Consider the following 16723-nt stretch of genomic DNA (forward strand, 5'->3'; position numbering starts at 1 on the left):
GACCCAGCAAACCCACTCCTGGGCATATATCTGGAAAAAACGAAAACTCTAATTTGAAAAGATACATGCGTCCCAATATTCATAGCAGCACTATTTACAATAGCCAAGACGTGGAAGCAACCTAAATGCCCATCGACAGACGAATGGATAAAGAAAATGTGGGGGCTTCCCTGGTGGCGCAGTGGTTGAGAGTCTGCCTGCCGATGCAGGGGACACGGGTTCGTGCCCCGGTCCGGGAAGATCCCACATGCCGCGGAGCGGCTGGGCCCGTGAGCCATGGCCGCTGAGCCTGCGCGTCCGGAGCCTGTGCTCCGCAACGGGAGAGGCCACAGCAGTGAAAGGCCCGCGTACAGCAAAAAAAAAAAAAAAGAAGAAAATGGGGTATACATGTACAACGGAATACTACTCAGCCATAAAAAGAGAATGAAATAATGCCATTTGCAGCTAAGTGAAGTAAGGCAGATAGAGAAAGACAAATATCATATGATATCATTTATATGTGGAATCTAAAAAAAATGATACAAATGAACTTATTTATAAAACAGAAATAGATTCACAGGCATAGAAAACAAACAAATGGTTACCAAAGAGGAAAAGCGGGGGAAGGGACAAAGTAGGAGTTTGGGATTAACAGATACACACTACAATATAAAATAGATGAACAACAAGGACCTACTGTATAGCACAGGGAACTATATTCAGTATCCTGTAATAACCTATAATGGAAAAGAATCTGAAAAAGAATACATCCATATAACTGGATCACTTTGCTATACACCTGAAACATTGTAAGTAAACTATACTTCAATTTAAAATAATTAATTAATTTTTTAAAAAAGAATATGAATCATGTGGCCAATTTTAAAGTTTGAAAACAGAGAAAATTGGTGTTCAAACAAAAATCTGTACACGAATGTTCATAGCAGCACTATTCATGATCACCAAAAGGTGGAAACAACCCAAATGTCCATCAACTGATGAATGGATACAGAAATGTGTTGTAGAAATACAATGGAATGTTATTCAGCCGTAAAGAAGGAATGAAGTACTGACACATGCTACAACACGGATGAACCTTGAAAACATTTTGCTAAGTGAGAGACACCAGACACAAAAGGCCATATATTGTGTGATTCCATTTATATGAAATGTCCAGAATTGGCAGGTCCATAGAGACATAAAGCAGATTCGTGGTTGCCAGGGGCTGAGGAGAAGGGGGGATGGGGAATGACTGCTAATAGGTGTGGGGTTTCCTTTTGAAGTGATGAAAATGTTCTGAAACTAGGTCCTGGGGATGGTTGCACAACACTGTGAGTGTACTAAATGCCACTGAATTGTATGCTTTGAAATGTTTAAGATGATAAATTTAAGTATTTTACTGCAATAAGATAAGAAAGATAAAACTCGGGCTTCCCTGGTGGCGCAGTGGTTCAGAGTCCGCCTGCCGATGCAGGGGACACGGGTTCGTGCCCCGGTCCGGGAAGATCCCACATGCCACGGAGCGGCTGGGCCCGTGAGCCATGGCCGCTGAGCCTGCGCGTCAGGAGCATGTGCTCTGCAACGGGAGAGGCCACAACAGTGAGAGGCCCCCGTACCGCAAAAAAAAAAAAAAAAAAAGATAAAACTCATCTCTGGTGTTATAAATCGGGATAGTTGTTATTTTGGGGTGCAGAGAGGGGTAAGTGATGGGGAGGAGGACAGGGCTTCTGAGGTACTGACAATACTCCTTTTTTTTCGAAAACCTAGATGGTAGTTACATGAGTGTGTTCATTTTGTAAAGATTCATTGAGCAAAAGAGACAAGTACAGACAATTCTTGCAAGGTGTTTTGCTGCAGAGTAGGGCTGAGAAAGTGGGCAGGAGCTAGAGAAAGAAGTGGGATTGCGGGAGGGTTGTTTTCAGATGGGAGAAATGAGAGTGGTAAGGAGGGCGAAATTGATGATGTAGGAAAGGTAGGAGAGAATTGCTTACGTGGTTCGGAGTTAGGGAGAGGAGAGAAGATCTCATGCATGCACGGGGGTTCTGCAGTGAGCCCATGATAGAAACTGGTAACAAGCAGGAAGCTGATCTCAGGGGTGTCGACGCTGGGGGTTGGGGAGAGCAGTGGTGAGTCTGTAGAAGTTCACTCCTGGCTTATTGCCAGGTTTATTGCCCCTCAATTTACCAGCGAGCACTCTGAGACTCAGGGAGAAAGGAGGATTGCTCCCCATCACACCACTGGGGCCAGGAGTGGAACCCAGGTCTCCCTGATACCGCGGGCAGGACACCGCGCTGCCCACATGCCTCCAGTTCACCTTCCCACCGTTGAAAAGAGCGCTTCCTACCATTTGCCCTGAAACAACTCCTCAGAGTTTCAGGAGTACCCCCCCAGACTTCTAAGGACTCTGGGATTTGAGGAACAAGTGTGTTCCGCCTTGTGGACATGCCTTATCATACAAAGGACTTTAGTTCTGTCCCCTCCTCAGCCTCCATCTTTCCCGGCTGGAGAATTCTCACTGTGGAGCTTGCCCTGATGGTAAAAAGCCCTTCATCACTCCATTGTTTGGCCCCTTTCCAGTTCTATTACGTCTTTCTTGGAATGCAGAGGCCATAACAACAGAAACCACAGTGGCTTCCATTTTGAAGAGCCTTTCGCAGGGACAAGGGCCCCATTTATGCATTCAAACCGATGGTCAGGGAGCCTGTGGTCTGCCCAAGGTCACACAGAGTGTCAACAATAGAGCCCAGCAGAGGAGAATTCCAATCGCTGTGATCCCTCCCCACACCCAACTGCCTGCATGCAGGACTCCAATGGGCACATATATCCGTCAGGAGGCATTCAGCAGCAGGAGACGGGGGAAAGTCACGTCAAAGCAATAAGGAGGATTTATTGAATGACATAACTGCAAGTCCTGGAGCAGGCAGGCTTCCGGGGTTGGCCCATAGGGGCTCAATGATGTCATCATGGTCCCAATTTCATTGTCTTGCCAACCACAGAGGCTGTAGAGGGTTGAATGGCAGCCCCCCAAAAGATATGTCTCTCTCCTGATCCCTGGACCTGTGAATGTGACCTTATTTGGAAAAATGGTGTTTGTAGATGCAATTAAGTTAAGGATCTTGTGATGAGATCATCCTGGATAACCCAGGTAGGCCCTACATCCGATGACAAGTATCCTTACAAGAGACAGAGGAGAATAGGAGAGGCTTGTGAAGGCGAGGCAGCGCCTGGGCTGAGCAGCTACAAGCCAAGGACTCCGGCAGCCACCGGAAGCTGACGGGGTTAAGGAACAGAATCTCCCCTAGAGCCTCTGGGGGGGGGCACAGCCCTGCCGATAACCTGATTTTGAACTTCTGGACTCCAGACCTGCGAGAAGATAAGTTTCTGTGGTCTTAAGCCACCGAGTCCTGGTTATTTGTTAAGCAGGCCTAGGAGACTCATACAGAAGATGAGATATACAGGTCAACTTCGACCTGACCCCCATGCCCCACCCCCACACCCGGGGGTGGGGTTAGCTTTCCCCAAGGTCCATGAGAGACACGAGAAAGGGGTGATCATCAAGAGGAGGGCAACGGGTGTCAGGGAGGCAGTCAGAGTGTCCACCCCACACACCATGGGCAAGAAGGTTTCATCTCCTGAGCATCTGCTATCCGAGCATAGGAAAGACAGAGGGTGCCCTGGACGTGTGAGCTTCACAGGTGAAGTGCAAGGTGGAGGGCTACACAGCCCTGGGGAGTCCTCCAAACCCTGAGAGCAAAGCTGAACGTCCGGAACAGGGAGCACATTCCTCTTACAATACTGGCTGTGAAAGGTCTTGAATCTAAAGATGAATCTAAAGATCATTCATTCGTAAGAGGCTGTTTCATCCACCTGGTTGCCCAAGCCAGGACAGACCTCAAGCTCCTCCCAGACTCTTTCCTGTCTCTTGCTCTACCCTTACAGCCAATCTGTCCCCACTTCTATAAAGAGTCCCAATCTGTTCGTTCCCCTCCATCTCCATAGCTGTCACCCTAGTTTAGGTCCCCATCCTCTCTTACCAGATTACAGCCCCCAGACTGACCTCCCTGGCTTGAGTCTCAGCCTCCTCCCACCGGTCTCCGCCAGGAACTGGAAAGTTCTTCCGAAAGTGAAAATCTGCCCAGGACACGTTCCTGCTAAGAACCCTGAAAGCCCCTTGGCATAGCTTCCAAGGACTCTTGCTTACCTGACCATCCCTCACCATGTCCCCAAACACACAAGACCTCTCACACCCGGGGGCCTTTGCACACACAGCTCCCTCTGCCTGGGTGATCCCCCATCCCACTTCCTGGCCAAGTCCTCCAGGACTCAGCTTCTAGGCTGTCTGCTTTGAGGGGTCCCTTCTTCTGGGTTCCCACCATACCCTGGGCTTTTGTAGCTCTCCTGTGCTAACGTAAGGGTCCATTTATGTGTCATCAACTTCCCCCTAGACTCTGAGCTCCCTGAAAGCAGGAACCAGGTCCATCCTGAGTACGTAGTATATAGCAGGTGTTCAGAAATAAACTGACGACTAAAGATCAAATCTACACAGCAAGTGTACATTAAGCACTTACTATATGCCAGACTCTGGGGTAGGTGCTGGGGGAGGGGAGAGGGGGATAATGAGGACTCTTACCCTAAATTTCACAGTAACTTTCTGAGAAAACCCATCTATAAAATCAGGAGTAAATCCTGCCATGAATTCACAGGTGAGCTTGCCAACCAGTAGGAAGCCCAATGACAGGAAGGTAACCCTGAGCAAGCTCAGCATCTCCTCCAGGGCCCCTCACTCTTCCCTCCCCGTGGGTCACGCAGGAGACAGAGCGGCGATGGGTCTTTACTGCCACCTGCTGGACGAATGGAATAACGCTACAGGCGGCAGCCAGGAGAAATTCAGGCGCCTGCCTTGAGTTGCCAAACACATGGCTCTGACTTATATCTGCCACATTTGTTCAACAGCTAATGAGAAGCTGTCAGAGGAAATGGCTTTTGAAATCAAAATCACCTCACCAGAAAACGGGGTGGGGGGGAAGAAAAAGAAAAAAAGGAAAGCCAAACTGTACCTTGCAATGGTCAGAAAATGGGAGCATGCCTCCTGGGGAAATTTCTCTCTCTGACTCAAAGGGGAGGACCAGAGAATCCTGTAAGTTGGAGAGAAATATCTCCTTCTGAAACTGTGGCTGTTTGTTTTTTTTGTTTTGGTGTGGTTTTTTTTTTGCGGTACGTGGGCCTCTCACTGCTGTGGCCTCTCCCACTGCGGAGCACAGGCTCCGGATGCACAGGCTAAGCGGCCATGGCTCACGGGCCCAGCCACTCCGCAGCATGTGGGATCCTCCCGGACCGGGGCACGAACCCGCATCCCCTGCATCGGCAGGCGGACCCTCATCCACTGTGCCACCAGGGAAGCCCTGTGGCTGTGTTTTATTCCCCAGGCCCGCAGCAAGCACAAATCCTGGTGGAACTCTCCAAACCTTGGTGCCCTGGAGCCCAGCTGAACTCTCCTCCTGCCCATCAGCACCTGCAGGATCTAGCTCAGTCCTGGAACCAGCACAACAGAAACTGCCGGAAGCTGGGAGGCCGTTCTTTCCAAAGGCCTTGGCTTTGCAGCCAGACTCGCTAAGTCAACAAAGTGGGAGCCAGCCGTGCTGCTTGCCCTCCTGTTACACCCTCCGACTTCTCCTGGGCCTGCCACACTCACACACACACGTGTGCACGCTCACACAGAATGCTCCAGATCCAGTGTTCTGCTATTTGGGTGGGGAATCTGCTCTGGGAGAACTGGGACGCAGAATCCAGATGGGCTGCAGCCAGAGTATTGAGTTGTTTTTTGTGTTTTTTGTGTTTTTTCCTCTTTCTCCATATTCCAACCATCCTGTGAAAAGCTGGGCCCAAGAATGCAAACTCCGGAAAACCAAGGGCAGTGCAGCGCCAAGATATTTACTTAGCCAGTGAGTGTGCTTCCGTCTCCCTGGAAGACAGTCTCAGATTTCCTCAGGGCACTGGAGCCTTGCAGAGTCCAGCCAGCTGCTTCTTTATATAAAGAGAATGGTCCCTGCAGCCTTCACAGTCAACCCACCCTGCCATCCAGGCATCTGAGAGAAAGCTAGGGGAAGCACCATCTACCATCCCCGCCCTGGGGTCTCAGGATGACCAAACTGTCCCCACTATAAACAGCACCAAACTAATTTAGGGGTGGGGTGAAAGGGTACATTCCCCCAGACCTTCCCAAAGGGAAGAAAGCTATAACAGACAGAAACACGCCAGAGCCATCAAAAATACACAAAACTGGGACTTCCCTGGTGGCGCAGGTGTTAAGAATCCACCTGCCAATGCTGGGGACACGGGTTCGAGCCTTGGTCCGGGAAGGTCCCACATGCCGGGGAGCAAGTAAGCCCATGTGCCACAGCTACTGAGCCCACGTGCCACAACTACTGAAGTCCACGCGCCTAGAGCCCGTGCTCCACAACGAGAAGCCACCGCAATGAGAAGCCTGTGCACCACAACGAAGAGTAGCCCCCGCTCGCCGCAGCTAAAGCCCGTGCGCAGCAACAAAGACCCAACGCAGCCAAAAATAAAAATAAATAAAATTTTAAAAAAAAGAGTACCCAGGAAATTTCCAATGCATTTGTAACTTAAAAAAATAATAATACACAAAACCACTTATACAAATTGTGAATGGCACAATTCTGTTTGTTCTGCCACAGTACAAAAATGGCAAGTTTTTCATCCAGATAGAAAATAAAAACGAAGAAAAAATTATCAGCACTCTGATATGAATCAACCCATGATGATACTTTCAATACGCCATTCTCTACCTACCTGATGGCCTGGTCCCCTGCCCCCAGCAGTAAGTCGTTCTCATCTAGGCTTCTGTTAACTCTGCATCTCCTGCATCTTGGGGGTTCAAGAAGCAAAACTGTTGTCTCTCTGACCATCCCAATTTCCGACCCCGAGCTTCCATCTGGGCCTTCTGGGGTTCTCACTTCCTCAAGCAGTGCATGACGTCATCCAATATCCATCTTCACGGGTCCTCCTTGTCCCACGGCCCCTCTGGGTCCATCAGGTTCTCTGCATGATCAAGGCCTGGGCACCTTTTGCCAGATGGTCCTGACCGCCTAGAAGAACCAACATCTATCAGTCTCTGGGGACCTAACTCCCCAGTGACACACCAAGAAGCAGAGCTCATCATTCCATCTGCTCTTAGCGTCTCCAGATCTCTCTCTCTCTTCTCTCCATCTTCCTTCTCATAGCCCAGGGATTTTTTTTTTTTTTTTTTTTTTTTGGCCTGGGGAAAATTCTTTCTTCCCAAATGTCTACAAGATTCATAGTCTGTTGGCCCCAAACTCCCTTGCCTCCTTACCAAAAAAAATTTTTTTTTAATTTAAAAATCCCTTTTTGTAAAACCAAAACTAAAAACATTTCTTGGCTGTTTTCGACTCTGTCACATGCCTCCACTAAGGCAATGAGCCTGCTTGCATGGAGAGAGGGCAGGAGAGAAATGAGGGTATATCTGAAATGTCATCCAGCCACACGGTAAACACGTTTTTCCTCTCTTTTCCATCACCCAAGATTTTTAAAGTGGTCGGCTGTGGTTTCTTTCCTGGTAAATGATATTGTCTGAAAGAAACGCCAGAATAAGAGTTTCTCTTCTGTCGCTCCGAACAGTCCCTTTGTGCCTCTATTTCTCCAGCAGCCTCTGCCCACTTCTGTCCCTTTCCCTGGTCCCTCCTTTTCTGTCCCATGGCTGCCTCTTCCAGCCTGGCTTGTGCATTCTGAGAGAAGCTGGCCGGAAGTCACCACTGCCCCCCAGCCAAGAGAAACACTAGCACCAAAGGCTCAGGTGCATCCCCCAACATGTGTTAGCCTGCAATGCCCTGTCCACATCCCTGCACCTGCCCCAGGTCAATACATTCTCTGAGCACTTTCTGATTCCCACATCCCAAAATACCTTTTCAGCCTGCATCTTACTTTGCGTCTCTCTAGAAGAGATGGCCACTCCCTCTTCCTTAAAACTCTCTTCTCCTTAGATTTGGCTTGAGTGGTGCCTACACTCACCTGGTTTTCCTCCTCCTCTGCCACAGCCTGCCCTTGGGATCCGATTCTTCCGTTTACCCTGTAAATCGCTAACTCTCCCCAGGGCGCTGTCCTTGGCCCTCTTCTATTCCACAAGCCCTCGCTGAACAAGTTCAACCTCTCTCAACGCTGCAACGCCTGCCAAAACCTCAAAAATCCCCCAAACAGTCCCCTCTCCCTTCCCCTTCCCCCTCCTTCCCCCTCCCCCCGCCCCCTGATTCCAGACACATGTTTACAACGGCCTAGAAAAGGAAAAGCCAGAGAGAGGATAAGAGTGCTCATTTCCTACACTGGAAAGAGTGTCAGGACCACAGAGCAGACCACGACCACCAAATGGGTAGACTCCAACTCCATACAAGAGAGACTCTTCCAACAAGTAGCACTAGCCAGCAATGAATGGGCTCCTTCTGAGGTAATTATTTTAATTTTTGGCCATGCCGTGCGGCACGCGGGATCTTAGTTCCCCAACCAGGGATCAAAACTGTGCCCCCTGCAATGGAAGCATGGAGTCATAACCCCTGGACCTCCAGGGAAGTCCCTACCTTGTTCTTTCATCACCAGCTTGGGATGTTGTCAGTCAACCCTAAACACAGCCTGGGCAAATACTGCATCATGGCTGAAGAAGACTGACTTTGTGCCAGTATTTACTGAATGTTTTCATGCTGGGCTCCAACGAAACAGGGGTGCTGAGGAGTAAGATGTGGTCCCGCCTTCAAGGAGCACTCACCCTAAGGAGGGAGGTGGACCCGTAAGCCGGTGATTGCAGCAAAGGGAGGCAAGTGTTGGGTATTTGTCAGAGAGAATGGGGAAGACTAGGCAGAGGAGGCAACTCTGTTTTAGGATAACAGCTTGTCTTTAAATACCTCATTGCAAAATCTATATTAAAATAACAAAAATATACAAGCAAACTGCCAACACCTCCACCGTCTCATCAAATTCTTTCCATTTGTCCATATTAATCCTTATCACTTACATATGCCATTTTTTCATGTTTCCAATATTATCAGAGTGGTTTTATAGTCTATATTTTCACTTATTATATCATTAGTATTTTTCCACATCTCTACTTTCTTTTTCTTACTTGCACTTCACCCCACTTAACTCCCCAGGCTGTGAACCAGTGTTCACAGCCTGGGGAGTTACCCATCTCCATCCTTCTCTGTTTGATCCATCCTAGGAGGGGCACCAGAACGCTACCTAAATCAGAACAATTGACTAGCCCCTCCCCACTTTTCTTGTTCTCCTGACACACACAACTTTTGGCTGTGAAAGCCATTCTGATGTCTTTAACTCTAACAGAATATTGCTGCAAAGAACCGGGAGGAACTGCAAAGAGTAACTTTTGAAAAGCAGGAGAGTCTAAATTCACAACCATTCCATGGATCCCAGCAGCGGCAGCTTGTAAATTTTCTTTGCTCAGATACTCATGCACGTGTACTTTCCTTACTCTTTCTTCCGTCCCTCCCTCTGACCTAGGTGTCATCTCCCCACCTCGTGACTTCTTTTACTCGGTTTCAGCTGCCTCACAATTGCACATGGGCCCACGTAGCCTGTCCATAACACCACCTTTCTATTTGGCAGCCCTGCCACGCTCCTCAAGCCCTCAGTGTTTCTTAGCTCAATTTCTCAAGTTCCCCTTTTCGCGTCCGACACACTCGTGGTCTAATCAGCCATGGCACCGGGAGGAGTAAAGCAAGAGTGGTGTGGGGATGTGGTCTACGACTGTCTCTCCAGCAAGGACAGCGGAAGGGACCATGTTTTTCTCCCTAGGACAACCTTGGCCATGAGGGCTCCTCATGGCCAAAGCTACTGCCCTCCCTCATAAGGTGCTGCCTTATTCACACATTTTATGGGGTCTCTGAAAAATAGCTTAAACGGTTAGTTGTTCATCCAACTGCCGTGGATTTCAGGTCTGAAACTTTTTCTTGATTCAGCTTCAATACGGAGGCAGGGAGGTAAGAAGCAATCCCCAACCTGCCCAAGAGGCAACGGTGACATGGTCTGGTGTGTCACAGACCCGCCGAGGTGTGGCCCCCAGGTCCCACGTCCAGGCTCACACACACACACACACACACACACACACACACGGGCAACCATGGGAACAGACTTCAGAGTCATGTGAGGGTTCAGGTCACATTTCTGCTGTTTCCTGGCTGTGTGATCTGGGTGAGGTCAAAACATTTTGAGCCTTATTTTCCTCATCTCCCAAATGAGGTTAAAAAAAAAATTTAAGTGACACGTAAGTAATTGTAAGGATTAAAAGGAAAGTAGAGTGTAAAATCCTTTCATGCCAATTGAGGGCTGTACAACTGCTGGTTTAATTAATTTGCCATTTCATTTTCCAGCCTACAGAAAGTCCTTGTTAACTAAGTAAATGGTCAATTTTCCATCACCAGGAATAGCAGTCAGCCGCAAAGTCACCAGTGTCTCTTGGGTTCCAATCTCTGGTCAATAGGGCCGGATCTAAAGAGGCAAAAACTAATGTATCGTTTTCTTTCACAGAGTAGTTTCATCTCAGACAACATCAATCCTGAAAATGTAAGTGAGGGGCTTTAAATGAAGGAGTGAGGCTTTGCTCAGAAGTTTCTAATGAAAAAGGGGGGAAAAAAAGTAGGCAAAACCAGGCTGGTTTTTTTTTTCTACTTTTATTTATAAAGAACACCATTCCTTCCCGACACAGACATAAACACTCACACATTCCAAGGAGGAGCTCATTAAAAACAACAACAACAACAGAACTGGGGGACAGAGGGCCTTATTTAACACCAGTCTGTGTGCCCGACTCGGGATTCACTGGGAATGTTTCCTCACATATGACATCTCACCTCAAAGAAAGGAGACGTTGACCTGGAGGGCCCACCCACTCACCAGGCAAAAGCTATGCCCTCAGTCTTCGGCATCATCAAACTGTCCCGTTTCAAAGACCATCTTGGAATAATGGGGTATCAGTGGAGGTGGATGGTGCCAACTGGGGTCATAGATCATGTCTCCTTGCGGGGCACAGCACACCCAGGGTCTGACCTCTTGAGAAAGGCAGCCCTGGATGTCGTCAGCATCTGCAGGCAGTTTTAAAAGACAGATTAAAGGAAGGAGGGAGAGTGAAAAGAGAGAGCCAAAAATGTCTACGGGACAGACACTTGCACTGTCTTTGCTTAAACACATGCACGTACACGCACACAGACACAGACAGACAGACAGACAGACAGACAGACACACACACACACACACACACACACACACACACACACACACACACACACACAGTCCTCCTTTCGTGGAGAATCCCAAGCACCTTCATTCTGACGCCACCCACAGTCCTGCTTCTCAGACACCGGTTCCTAGCAGCGCAGAGGAAGCAACTGGTGAACAGAGCACTTCTGTCTACAGCCGCTCGATTCACACAAAGATATTTGGAGATGGTAACACTGTTTCAATGTTACAACTGACCAATACATTATATAATAAAATGCAAAACTGGCACTTTTTCCCCCCCATATGAAAGGGGAGATGTCACAGAAATTTCAGACCTATGAGAGCTATCAGGCTAAGCTCATGGATGTGGGTCCCTCTTCCAAACTGTTTCGGGGTTCATGTGTAGGAGGGTCTCAGAAGCCTGGCCTAGGACCCCTAAAACCCCACACCTACCATATGGATTCCCTAGATCTTCTTTCAACTCCAAGTCCCAGTCCTCGTTAAAAAGATCAGCAGCCTGTTCCCTGGGTGGACAGCCGGACACCCCTTCTGACAGCTCCCAGGGGTTCGGTTCCCCATCGGAATCCTCGTCATCCACAGCAAAGCCTTCCTCTTCACAATGGCTGCCCTCACCGTGGGCAGGACTATCATGAGGGATGCTCTGTGCTCCGCTGGCTAAGAAATCGACAAAAGGAAGGAGGTCTTAAAATAACTGGCAGACCAGAGAGGGCCAGTCGTGCACCCGGGAGATTTTTGGCAGACTTACTAAGAGGGCAGCAGTAACAAGTGTGCAGAGTTCCTCAGCCGCCGGAGCACTTATTAAAAACTGTTGTTCTGTTTCCAGTTTTAGAAGTAGGGTTGATCATTTACTTTCAATAAGATGTTTTGCCTTAAATAAGGCCATTAATTACCAGCTCTTTTCATTCACATGAGAAGGCAGGCACAGTTTATGTTTTCAGGTAGTTTAAATGCCACTGAGGCAAAGGGCCTCTGGGAGATGACAAGCTTTCACAATACAGACCTCCTTGGTCTCTCCCAACACCCACCCCAGGCTCTGCTGCCTACTCGCCTAGTCGATCCGCAGCCTTCTCGGTCTCTCTCTCCTGACCGGAGCGGCCAGCTGGGGCAAAGGCAGCCTGCGGGAAGAAGAAACAATTACCCAGGACTTGGACATCTCGGGTACGGCCAGTATTTCAGCCCCACACCCACCCTTCCATACCCTCCTTTGTGAGGCTGGGGCAGGGACTCTGCCACCCACATTTCTGCTGTGCCCTGTTCGACTGGGCCTTGCTGCTTCCTCTTCCTGTCAGCATCACCCCTGCCAGCAGGATCGCCTGTCTTCCTAGAGTGGCCACTGAATCCAGTGCACGGTTTGCCAGCACGTGCAGAGCCAGCCTCCTCTCGAGCCCAGTCTTGAGCAGTCTCAGTCTCGGGCCTCAGGACCCCTCCTCCAAGCTCGGAGACTCTAGCACTAGCCGGGACAGTGCCCCCTCCTCAGAGGTTGGAATTTCAGCTCCCTGCAAAGCCTCTCCTCTGAGCTTGTACATTTCAGTCATTCCAAACTCACCCCTTTGTTCCGCTGTTTCCCCGCAGTGGCTACCTCCCTGTTTTTAGCTTTTCAGTTACTTAACTTTTTGTCTAGTTAACAGCTCCTTTATCAAATTCTCTGTCTCTTGACTGACACATGGGGACAACAGAGCTTTAGTTGTTGAAGGGAAATCATCTTCTCCCATAGCCACCCATATGCTTCTCTGCTCCCATCACTCAAAAGTTTCTGAAATCCTATCACCTGTTAAGACCTCTTTCTAAGTGGGATGAGAAATGTTCACAGCCTGCATGAGAAGACCTGATTTCAATCCCATTCATTTAGTGTGTACCCTGGACACATCACTTCAGCCACCACACCTGGGTTTCCTTCTCTGGAAATTGGGGATGACTGTTCTGACCTTGCAGGAGGTTTATAATGAGATAATATTTATGAAAACACAGCAGGAATATAACATCTGTTGAATTGAAATCCACCTTCTTTGCCCCTACATCTAAACTGCGTTTGGCATCTGCCCCAATTAGTTCATGATCTAGTCCTACCTGGATTTAATGAGTCACTTCCATCTCCTGTAGTCAGCGACAACTCCTGGTCACTCCTGCTGACCAGTAGTGGGACCTCTCATCTCTTCCACCGCAAGAGCTCCCTAACTGACTTCCCACTCACCCATCTTGCACAGCCTTACACGCTTAATGACTCCTCTGATGAAAAACTCAACAGGCCTCCACTGCTGGAGCACAAAATTCGCCGTGGCATCCACACCTCCACCTCACGCTCCATCAACCTGTGCAGCATAGTTCTCTCTCCCAGCTCAGGGACCCAAGCTCTCAGCCATTTGCCCCGCATTTCCTCATCTCCACACCTTTGCCAGGACCACCATCGTCTCATCTTGGAGAGAAAGTGCACAAACCTTCCTGCTCTGCTCTGACAAAATTAGTTTTATCCTACCCGCACCCCAAAGTAATTTTCCTTATAAGCTTATCACTACATTTTTCATATTATGGTTAAGATATGATATCTTTGATGCTTAGACAAGCATTCCATTCCTCCATCAAATTAATATGTGCGTCTACGGTGCCAGGCACTATGCTAGGCGCCGGGTTTACAGCAGTAAACAGAGGGTTCCTATCCTCAAGGAGCTCACCCTCTAACACGGATTGCTGACTGTAAACAAGGGCAGATGACTGTAATAACGGTCTCTGAAAAGCCAGGAGCTGTCTGGCGCGCAAATGAAAACACGTTTCTGGAACCCTGCGTCAAACGCGGCCTTTTGGTTTCAGTGAAGAGAAAAGGCGAGAGCGCATGAGACATCATCTGGTGCGCAGGCTTAGCTGAGCATCCCCACCAAGGGACACGGACCCTTCAGGGAAAGTCACTCTCCTCGCTGCCCTCACCTGGCCCCAGCCCAGGCCCCCCAGCGTCTCCAGCTCTGGGTCAGCAGCATCACCTCCCATTTAGCAAGGACGCACAGGCGCCCTGCGGCCGACAGCCAGCCCTCCCGGCCCGGCGCGCCCACCCACGTCCTCGGGGTGCCGCGCCCCACAGCCCGGCCGTTTCCAGCTCGGGCGCGCTCCCAAACGTCGGGGCTGCAGAAGGCTGGTCCGAGGCGCTTCCCCGGCTCCCCGCGGCCCCCGCCCAGCCCGCCCCGCGAGCCCCGCAACTTCCCGCCCCGGGCCGCAGGTGGTAGCCGCGCCCAGGACCCGCGCCGCGCTCACCCCCAAGCGGGGGGGCGCCTCCCGCGTGCTCAGCACCGGCAGACCCGGCGGCGGCTCCGCCGCCCCCAGCGCCGGGGCCCCGGCGATCTGAGAGTCCATGCCCAACGGCCCGCAGCTCCGCGCCCCGGACGCCGCTCGGCCACGTGACACGCCGGCCTGGCTGCCAGCCGGAGGATACGCCGCGGAGGGCCAATCAGCCGGGGGTGCTCCCGACCGGGGGGCGGGGCGCGGGGGTCACGAGGAAGCCGGGGCCGGGGCAAGGGGCGGGACGGAGCGCGGGGCGGAGCGCGCCCGACTGCGAAAGCCCCCCTCCCTACCTACCGGTCCCGGAATCTGATTTTTGTAGCTTCTGACGATGCAGATCCCAGGGCTAGACGACTAGCTGGGTCTGGAATGCCAAGTGTTATCCCTACGCCACCACACTGCGCATGCTTCCGCTTCATAAACTGTTAGAATAGTTGATTACCCGCGTCTACCTGATAGTGTATAAAACTCAGCTCTCAAAACTTTTCATGCAACTGTAGCTCTAACCCCATTTCACTCTTTAAACAGGTTTCTCTAGAACTCGGTCTGGAATTAAGACTATAACTCACCCGCAAATGGATGAGACAACTCAGGAGCCCAGGATTCCCCACCTTGAGTTAATGTCCGTTCTTAAAGTTAACCCATTAGTAACCAGGTTGGATGATCAAAACAAACTCTTCCAACGTTCCAGACACCCTATAGGCTACGACAATTGGTCATAGTAACCCTAAACATTCTGTGCTGGGCCGGTACAGTCTCACCTGGGCGCCGATACCAGCAGAGGTTAGGCAGTGCCCGGGCTGGGGATAAACCAAACTCTAAAGACAGCTTTCCCTGCCCTTCCCTGCACTGTCTGAACTCCAATAACAAATCTGCTCAAGGTGTGATAATGGTAACCTTTAAATAGCAGAAAAGCTGGAAGCTGGGAGTCCTTGCTCACCAGGCCACCTTATGACAATCTGAGACATTAGCCTATCCGTTCATCTCCCTCAAAGAGTGTGTTTATACGTACACATTTGAAAAAATTTAGCCTAACAGTTCATACATTTTTTTCTCTGTGTAGACTTTCCTACAAGGAAGAGAATGTGACCAATCAATGTGTGTTCTGTTCTGACCCATGAGTTAGTTTCCCCAAATCTAACTGGACCTAGGTCGTGTCCAACAGAACCTTATTTGATGGTGGAAATAAAAGTTCTGTTATCTGTGATGTTCAGTATGGTAACCATGCAGCTGGTTGTAAACAAGAAACTGAATTATCTAATTTCAATACATTTAAGTTCCCACACGTGGCTGGAAGCCACCCTAACAGTGCAGCTCTGGGTCAACTGGCTACATGCATTTTCATTACCTGCAGTGGTTAGAACCGGGTACAGGGCGTGATGACCCAAGGGTGACCCACCTTCATAGCCTTGCTTTAAGGCAGAGGTCCCCAACCCCCGGGCCACGGACCAGTTATCAGTCCGTGGCCTGTTAGGAACCGAGCCACACAGCAGGAGGTGAGCAGCGGGCCAGTGAGCGGAGCTTCACCTGTGTTTACAGCCGCTCCCCATCGCTCGCATTACCACCCGAGCTCCACCTCCTGTCAGAGCAGCAGCGGCATTAGATCCTCATAAGAACCTACTGTGAACTGCGCATGCGAGGGATCTAGGTTGTGCCCTCCTTACGAGAATCCAATGCCTGATGATCTGAGGTGGAGCAGCGGTGGTGATGCTAGCGCTGGGCAGCGGCTGCAAATACGATTATCATTAGCAGAGAGGTTTGACTGCACAGAGACCGTAATAAATCAGTTGCTTGCAGGCTCATATCAAAACCCCATCAGTGAGTGGCAAGTGACAAGCTGCATCTCACGGAGTAGACTGCACATAAGCCACACACTTCGCGTGTCACTGTCTCCCATCACCCCCTGATGGGACCATCTAGTTGTAGGAAAACAAGCTCAGGGATCCCACTGATTCGGCATTATGGTGAGTTGCATAGTTATTTCATTATATATTACAATGTAATAATAATAAAGTGCACCATAAATGTAATGCACTTGAATCATCCCCAAACCACCCTCCCGCCCCCGTCCATGGAAGAACTGTCTTCCACAAAACCGGTCCCTGGTGCCAAAGAGGCTGGGGACTGCTGCTTTAAGGAATCACCCACCACCCTCTTTACTCTCATCTCTTATGTGCAACATGTATCTCTTTCCTAAAAT

General features: G+C 49.9%; 1 protein-coding gene across 6 annotated transcripts in view; it reads right to left on the minus strand.

The window, feature by feature from the left end:
• Nucleotides 1-14665, minus strand: part of COPRS (coordinator of PRMT5 and differentiation stimulator) — a 48565-nt gene extending 33900 nt beyond the window's left edge. For 3 of the 6 annotated variants that reach the window (XR_013825085.1, XR_013825086.1, XR_013825087.1), the window contains exons 1-5: nt 14500-14665; nt 12308-12374; nt 11692-11913; nt 10915-11102; nt 6793-7088 (exon numbers count right to left, since the gene is read on the minus strand). Coding sequence is in view for 2 of the 6 variants with exons in the window: in XM_079905090.1 (XP_079761216.1) it covers nt 10933-11102; nt 11692-11913; nt 12308-12374; nt 14500-14598 (558 nt within the window). In the remaining 4 variants the exon portion in view is untranslated. Of the gene's footprint in view, nt 1-6150; nt 7089-10661; nt 11103-11691; nt 11914-12307; nt 12375-14499 lie in introns of those variants that run through there. The other 3 variants (XR_013825088.1, XM_079905090.1, XM_079905089.1) reach the window with 3 other exon arrangements.
• Nucleotides 14666-16723: the final 2058 nt, after the last annotated feature.

This window comes from Stenella coeruleoalba (genome assembly GCF_951394435.1).
Source record: "Stenella coeruleoalba genome assembly, chromosome: 19".
Taxonomy (NCBI): domain Eukaryota; kingdom Metazoa; phylum Chordata; class Mammalia; order Artiodactyla; family Delphinidae; genus Stenella; species Stenella coeruleoalba.